At 39.5% G+C, this 8,429-nt stretch overlaps 1 protein-coding gene across 1 annotated transcript; it reads left to right on the top strand.

The window, feature by feature from the left end:
* The first annotated feature begins 2,622 nt into the window (after positions 1-2,622).
* LOC115629887 lies at positions 2,623-4,579 on the top strand. The gene is made up of 3 exons (XM_030526486.1): positions 2,623-2,904; positions 3,264-3,437; positions 4,122-4,579. Exons 1-3 carry the CDS (start codon positions 2,686-2,688, stop codon positions 4,350-4,352), a joined length of 624 nt encoding a protein of 207 aa, XP_030382346.1. The 5' UTR covers positions 2,623-2,685; the 3' UTR covers positions 4,353-4,579.
* The last annotated feature ends 3,850 nt before the right edge of the window (positions 4,580-8,429 follow it).

Below are 8,429 nucleotides of genomic sequence, written 5' to 3' on the forward strand. Positions count from 1 at the left end.
CATCAGCGGCGCAGATGGCGTGTCGAGAGTTGCAGTATTGAGGACTTCCACTGGAACCATTCGACGAGCCGTTCGCAAATTATGCCCGCTGCCGAAACAAGATGTTGTTGAAGACCCTGGTTCTTCAACAGGGGGAGTATGTTTGGTCATCCGGCCAAAAACAGCCAAAACCAGCAGCACATCATAGTTAATAAGTAACGTAAATAACTCAATACAAAGTGCTCGTTTTCTTGTCACTTGCTTTGCATAGCAAGCTGAGCACTTAACGTTTCCTTTTGTTGCTTGCCATAAATTTGCATAGGCTGCTGCTCAGCCGCCACATATGTACTAGTTATTGTCGCTAACTCTGCAAGTTAAGTTCGTTTTCGTTATCGCATCTGGTACGGAGAAGCTTAGCTTTCCGTCTACCAGCATAAACTTTGTAAATCTCGGCGATCGCTACCTATGCAAAATAAACATTTGTGAACCTCTTTTAAATTGAACAATTTCGTTTTCGCTTATTTTGCAATTATTTCGCCAACTTAATTTCTTAAGGTTTGAATACTATTTTTTGTTGCTCATTAAAATCTTTACTTTTTTAAAAATGATTGTAATTATATTTATTTTTATGTTTGTTCTGTTTCTATTGTTTTTCTTTTCAATATCTCGAATGTTTTTTTATACTCTGTACATGTACAAGAGTATAATAGGTTTGCCCGAGCTAAATAATGTAACAGGCAGAAGGAGGCGTGGCAGACCACACAAAGTGTATATATTCTTGATCAGCATGACAAGACGAGTGGATCTAGCCATGTCTGTCTGTCCGTCCGTCTGTCTATATGAACGCAAAGATTTCCAAAAGTATAAGGCATAGAATAACCAAACTCGGTATCTAGACTCTCCCAAATCCGAGAGTTTGAGTTTTTATACCCTGTACCCAAAGGGTACAAGGGTATATTAGTTTTGTGCGAGTGCACATGGAACACACAGAAGGAGGCTTGGTAGACCCCACAAAGTATATATATTCTTGATCAGCATTACAAGCCGAGTCGATATAGCCATGTCCGTCTGTCCGTCTGTCTGTCCGTCTGTCTGTCAGTCTGTCTGTCCGTCTGTCTGTCCGTCTGTCTGTCTGTCTGTATGAACGCAAGGATCTCAGAAAGTATAAGAGCTAGAATAACCAAACTTGGTATACAGATTCTCCTGAGACCGAGAAAGGACGAGTTTATTCATTTTTTCTGATCCACCCCCCCACTCCCCCCTTATGAACGATTTTTTATAACTCCCGTAATTCTTGGAATTTTGAACTAAAATTTGGTAGTCACGTTAGGTTAGTGATTATATATCCGTATACCAAGTTTCATTATGATAGAATGATCGGAAAGAAAGTTATAGCCATATAACCAGGCCCAATGCACACATACATACATATGTACAAGTACACAAACACGCATAAGGCACGATTCTGATGTAAATGTAAATGTATGTATGCATGCATGGAATATTTTATATTTAATTAGTTAATATTTAGTTAATTAATTAATTTAATTTAGTTAATTAATTAAATTAAATTAATTAATTAATTTTAATTAATTTTTTGTGGGGTGGTACAGGGTATTTAAGAGTTGAGCCTGCTCGACTTTAGCATTCCTTTCTTGTTTTTCATTGCACCTCCCACTCCCCCGCAGTTAGTGATTTTCCATAAATCCCATAGCTCTTGGTGGTTCTTCGAATTACGTGTTTGCATACAGGTAGTGATTATGTGTCCGTATGCTAAGTTTTATCATGAAGAAAGGTATAGCCATATATCGAATCTCTGCCCAAGCTCTGAAGGCAGCTGTTGTTGTTGCTGCTTTAACTTATTACAGTACTGCACAAACACATGCATATAAACACGCATAGACAGGATTCTGATGTAAATGTATGTATGTATGCATGTGTTGCATATACAATTTAATAATATAACGAAATTAATTACGTTTTTTAAATTTTTATACTCTGTATGAAATGTACAAGAGTACATTAGGTTTGCGATCTGAAAAATGTAAAGGCAGAAGGAGACCCACAAAGTATATATATTCTTGATCAGCATGACAAGACGAGTCGATCTAGCCCGATTTATCTGTCTGTCTGTCCGGATGAACAACTGGATCTCAGAGAGTATAAAAGCTAGAGACACCAAACTTTGCACAAAGATGTGTTATATGTGTACGCTATACGAGGTTGTATTTGACCAAGCAGTGCCCGCAGCTTTTGTTGTTGTTACTGCTTTGCAAAAACACACGAGACATACACAGGCACACACATACACGAATAATTATTCTACACACATGTGCAGAGTATTTCAAAGTAGAGACATCCGACTTTAGCTTCTTTAGATGGACCGGTCCACTTTACACAAACAGGGTACTGGACTACTTGATTGATATTAAAAACATAATCACCCGCTAGTATTTGGGGACTGTTTTTAAATGATCCATTGACAATTTTCGTCGAACTTATGGGTTAGTTTTAATCTAATATTATGAGACCATTAGTAGGCCAGCAGTTTTCATACGTGTATATTCTAACATATATAAAGTAAATCACACAGACTTGTTCTTACACTTCATATAGTATAACTACAAATAACAACAAAAACAAAAAAATCATCGACGCTCACTCTTCAACAAATTTGCGGTTACCTTTCCATCCATTTCGCTCGATATGATTCACATTTCAACCTTCCATGAACGGGCGTGCTTCATCATGCGCCACTACTTTCGCATATCGGCTAACAATTGCGAAGACTATTCAATCTGGGCATTCAATAGCTATGGATACTGGCTGGATGTAAAACAACACTTCGTATCATGCCTCCAATGCACCGTCCAATGGTTTCCATTTGTCTTTTGGTTTGTGCTTAGTCTGAGCATAGTGGGGGTGGTAAGTTTTCTACGACGAATATATAAGGTTAAGGTTTTTATATCCTGTACCCGAAGGCTTACAAGGGAGTATTAGGTTTGTGCAAGGTATATAGGTGGAAGGAAGCAACTCCAATCCCATAAAGTAGATACTACCTAGCTTCGCAAATGATTGCATCATGACAAATTCATATAGATATCTTCGTTCGTCTTTTCGTCCGTATGTTCGATGCTGAATGTATTTTCCATGACGAATGATTTAATTTCGGAAATGGCTCAATCCAAATTGACCAAACTTGGTATTTAGACCTTCCCCTTTGGGTACAGGATCCCACTGACAGGCTTGCTTGACTGTAACATTCTCTCTTGTTTTCTTTGCAGTTGCACAGCATCATTGAGTTCATACGTTTGTATTGTAAGTCCCCAAAGCCTGTCTCGATGTGGCGACCTCGCTGCTTTTATACATTTAGCGACTTGCGTCTGCGTCGCTGTCGATTACTTGGGACTTTTCTAATGATTAAGGCATGGATGCTCTTACTCTATGCTGTGATCACCGTAAGTCTGGAAGATCCTATTTTTTATTCATGCTCAGGTTCTCTGTCCGTTTGTCTCAACTTACTAAAACTGATGATATAATGGCATGTAGCTCTCAATGAACTAGTTCATTGATCAGTAATTTATTAATTATACTCTGTACATAAAATGTACAAGAGTATATTAGGTTTTCGAATGGAAAATCGGGAAATCCCCCATAGAGGGGAAGTGGGAAAATCCAAAAAAATAAGAGAAACTTGTGCAGCGTACACTCATAAGGCATCTTTGGTGTCTCTAGCTCTTATAGTCTCTGAGATCCAGGTGTTCATACGGACAGACGGAGAGACAGGGCTAAATCGACTCGTCTTGTCATGCTGATCAAGAATATATATACTTTGTGGGGTCTGCCACGCCTCCTTCTGCCTGTTACATTTTTCACTTCCCGCAAACCTAATATGCTCTTGTACATTTCATGTACAGAGTATAAAAAGATTAGGGCGATTTTCTGAAATCCAGAAAATGATTTTGTTTAGTGTACAAATACGTATCTATTATTTTCGCGTTTTTGGCTACAATTTTTGGAGTCTTAAATCTGGAAGTAGTGCTTAAATAATTGGGCGAAAGAGCACTTGAGCACTTACATATTTGCGTAAACTCTAATCATGATTTCAATAACACAGCTATAACATTGCCTCCACTATTTAGATATCGCCGAACTACATGGGTCCCTGGCTGGTGTTTAATGCGACAGTGCTCGCCCTGGACTTTGTCGTCTGGTGCATTGAAGTGCTTTGCGGAACTCAGAACGTATCTATCCGGTCAATACTCAGCTTCTTACTTCCTTTGATAAGTCAGTATTTGGTGCGTTGCGTGAAGAACGTTTTCGAGCAGGCCCTCATCCTGGACGAGGCGGATAAGCTGAGCTTCTGGAGCTAGATTTATGATTATTCTAATTCTGCTACTCCACAAGTCACCCTACTGTACTGGGCAGTTGTTTGGCCACTCAATATGGAAATTAAGCTCAGCCAAACATCACTCGAGTATTTCAAGTGTTTGGCAGCCGGCGGCGATTGTGGTGACGATTATTTTGGCATTGCTCATTCGGTTGTCATGGCAAGGCCATTGGCTGTAAAATAAATTGAAAAAGTTATAGATAAGCTAAACGTCAATGGTATTGGCAGGAAGCCGCATCACTGTAAAATTTGCAGAGCGCCAATCAGCAGGTTACATCTATGCTATGCGTCAAACAAGACTATGGCCAAAAAGGGAAAACGTAATACAAAAAGTGATTCAATTTTAATTACGCGACAATACAATTTCGAGCGGTGTGTCTTATCCAGCCTTTCCACCTTTCCATTCCTTTACTCGTCGGGTAAAAAGGGTATTCAAAGTTAGTTAAAATGTATGTAACAGGCAGAAAGAAGTATCTCCGACCCCATAAAGTACATATATTCTTGATCAGCATGACGAGAAAAATCGATCTCCGTCCGTCTGTCTGGATGAACGCCTGGATTTCGGCAACGGTTGAGCGCACATTAACCAAACTTGGTACATAGACCCTACTCGAGTTTACAAGTATTTTCTTTTTTTGATTTCCCCTCCCATCTCCCCGCTACAGAATTCCGCCAATTGTGAAAGCAAAATAATCTATATACAATTATCTACTTTTGTTTCAAATATCATCCAAATCGGATAATTATAACAAAAGTTTGTAACTAAACAATTTCACTCTAGTTCTTCTTCTTCTTTTTACTCCTGCTAGTGGCGTACAAGTATATAACCCAGTGACGGAAGTTTGTCCGGGTACAGGGTATTTCACTGTCGCACTTGCTCGACTGTAGCATTCTTTCTTGTTACATATGCGACATGGTTGGGCTTATTGACACTTCTTACCCAAGCCGGTAATCCCTACAGTGCCACCATCGCCAGTACTTTCTGTTTAATTTAATTGTCTTTAGCATTTTAACCCGATTTTGTTGTTAGTGTGGGCGTTTAGTTCGGAAAAAAACTTTTTAATTGCCCCGCTGTGGTGAGCGATTGTAACCATAGAGTTCGAGGACTGCAGCAATGTACTTTATGGTTTTATTTCATTTTTCAACTTCAATGGTATTTTGGATTGTCCTGCCTTAGATATACACCCGTATATAAGGAATACTTAAACATCGACTGTTTGTAATTTTTTAAGAGGTGAGTGGTAATCTGGATGGATAGGGATTATCGCAATGGAAATATTTGAAAAACATAAAAAAATTGAATACATCGAAATCTAGTTGTGCGTAACTGTCAATCATTTTTCCAAAACAGTTTTCGTGTCGTTCTAGAATAATGTCCATTCCATTCAAAATGTAAGCAGCTAGGTCAAAAATCATTCGAAGCATCAGTAGCTAGGACTTTTTAGTTGGCTACAGGATAGGTGAACACAGAGACGACAGCACCAATGTTCCGGTTCTACTGCCGGTTCTCTAGTATCGGGTACTACTGGTATACAGACGTGCAAAGTAATACTCATTGGCCGCTGTTCGGCCTCCACGCGCAGCTTAAGCGATTGCGTCATTTGACTTAATGAAACTTAAAGGCAATAAAATGCTAAAGCACACAGCCTTGAATCTTAAGTTAAGCCCCCTCCCCTTTTCACAAGTACGAGTACATCCCAGTCCAGTGTACCCTTCGCCTGGTGTAAACGTCAAACGTTTTAGCAACTTGGCAACAAATCCATGCTGCCTTCTTCGCCTTTGCCGCCGCGCCGTAGCGAGTCTTTTTTGTTTTCCTACGAAGGCGTCATAATTTCTATGTGTTTTATACACTTTGATAAGCGTTCAGTTGGCACGCAAGTCACGTTCGTGCCCTACCCCCCATCCCCGCTCTATGAAAACGTCTGCTCGACTGCTTCTCTGTGTTTGGGTTTCAAACTTTGGCATCGCCACTTTGTTATTGTTTTTGTATATGTCGTTAGCTATGCTTCTGTCGCTGTTCATGTAAATCAGCCAGCCATAGAAGCTCTGACTACGGACACACAGTGGTCCCAAATTGAAAAAAGATTGGCATATTTTCGGTGCTTGGAGGAATGCTGATTTTGGAAATCGAATATGTAAGTATATGTATATTGAAACCTTGATCCATTGCGGGACTCTTGGCCCAATAAAAAATGATGGGCCAGTTTGTTCGTTTTTTCTGATCCATATTTTATATTTAATTAATTAATTAATTAAATTTTTTAAATATTTTTTTAATATTTTTTTTTGGTAGGGTGGTACAGGGTATTTAAGAGTTGAGCCTGCTCGACCTTAGCATTCCTTTCTTGTTTAAAGTAATTTGAGGCAACTGTGCAGAGCCCAGAGCGGCACGCGCTCCAGTAGAGCTACAGGGACTGATGTTCGACGGGCGCAATAACTAGCATGATGGCAATTAATCGGCAAGAGCACGACGCCATTTAGGAACTAATGGCAAAGCGTTTGACAACAGAAATCAGCGCAGCAGACGAGGTACAAATTCGGCCCAACTGGCTGCGGGATGATGTACTCATACATGGAGAGGCCGTTTTTAAGGAACTGCCCGACTGGGTCTGTCAGCTTTACTCTGATGGCAATCAAAAAGTGTAAACAATTAAATTTTAATTAGAATTGCGCATCGTTTGACATGAGGCATGTTGGCACGTCAATAAACCAAACGACGCGTGCTCGTTTCATTTCCGCCGCAACCAGCCGCGTTCATTTCCGGCTATCGCCTTACCCCACACGACCCCCAAATGAAACAGCCTTGCCGACAGGCTGGTTGTTTGCCACTTACTTGATAATTTATTGGCTCATTCGCCATTTGACCCTGAGTCGGACTCAGAGTTCTAACCATGTTAAGTGGAACTCGTCGAGTTCTAGGTGCCACAGCAACCGGCATCCAGCATCTGCTGCTGCGTTTATAATTTAAACCATATGACTTGCTTGAGCCCCATAAGTGCACATGAACTGTTTTGAACGTTTTATATACTCAAACAATGTGATGGATTGTCGGATTAGTCTTATCGGGTTAACTGCTGCCGCCGACGTCACGTCGCGACGTCGAGCGACGATTTATGAGTGCATGCCTTTGGTATTAAGGTTGAGACTAAGAGGACTGAGAGGAACCCATTATAATATAATTCAGAGCACTATTGTTGCATTAGAGATGTTTTAGAAAACTCTACCCACAAATAGTCTTTTGCCCATTATTAATTGAATGCAAAGACTCTTAAAAGGAAAACAAGTGGAGAAGCTAAAGTCGGGTGTCCCGACTGTGATTTTGGGGGAGAGGGGAGAGGAAGGGAAAATACACATTTTCTGCGTATTTACATAAGGCATCTGGGACTAAAATTACGAGATATAGGTAATTAGAGAACTGGCGTTTTCGAAAATCAAAACAAGTAAAAAAGCTAAAGTCGGGTATCCCGACTTTGAAATACTCTGTACATATGTTTACAATAATTATAGAAATTAAAAAAAGTAAGAAAATTAAAAAAACAAGAAAGGAATGCTAAAGTCGAGCGGGCTCAACTCCTAAATACCCTGTACCACCCCACAAAAAAATTAAATTAATTAATTAAATTAATTAAAAATATAAAATATTTAACGCATGCACTTATGTCTGTATAACTGTTTACAATTTTCAACAGCATACATTTACATCAGAATCGCGTCTATGCGTGCTTGTATGCAGTAAAAAAACAAGATAGAACGCTACAGTCGAGCAAGCCCGACAGTAAAATAGCCTGTACTCTCCACAAAAAGGAAAAATTAAAAAAAAAAAATTAAATTATTAAAAAAAATTAATGAATTAAAATAATTAATTTAATTAAATTAGAATACATGTTTATGTTCAGTTTAAACAGCATTCATTTACATCACGTACCTATGCGTGTATGTATGCAGCACAAAGTTGAACCAAAGCAGCAACAACAACAACAGCTGCGGGCAGCGCTGCCGTCAAAGCTGCAGGCAGCGCATGAGCAGCGATTTTACTTATGGCTATAACTCTCTTCAGAAT

Source organism: Scaptodrosophila lebanonensis, unplaced genomic scaffold, assembly GCF_003285725.1.
Source record: "Scaptodrosophila lebanonensis strain 11010-0011.00,11010-0021.00 unplaced genomic scaffold, SlebRS2 tig00000168-arrow-arrow-pilon, whole genome shotgun sequence".
NCBI classification, from domain to species: domain Eukaryota; kingdom Metazoa; phylum Arthropoda; class Insecta; order Diptera; family Drosophilidae; genus Scaptodrosophila; species Scaptodrosophila lebanonensis.

Coding starts and splice junctions, on each gene's coding strand:
- LOC115629887 (XM_030526486.1), top strand. CDS start 2,686: ATGATTCACATTTCAACCTTCCATGAACGGGCGTGCTTCATCATGCGC. Junction 2,905..3,263: donor GTCTGAGCATAGTGGGGGTG/GTAAGTTTTCTA, acceptor TTTTCTTTGCAG/TTGCACAGCATCATTGAGTT. Junction 3,438..4,121: donor TACTCTATGCTGTGATCACC/GTAAGTCTGGAA, acceptor TCCACTATTTAG/ATATCGCCGAACTACATGGG.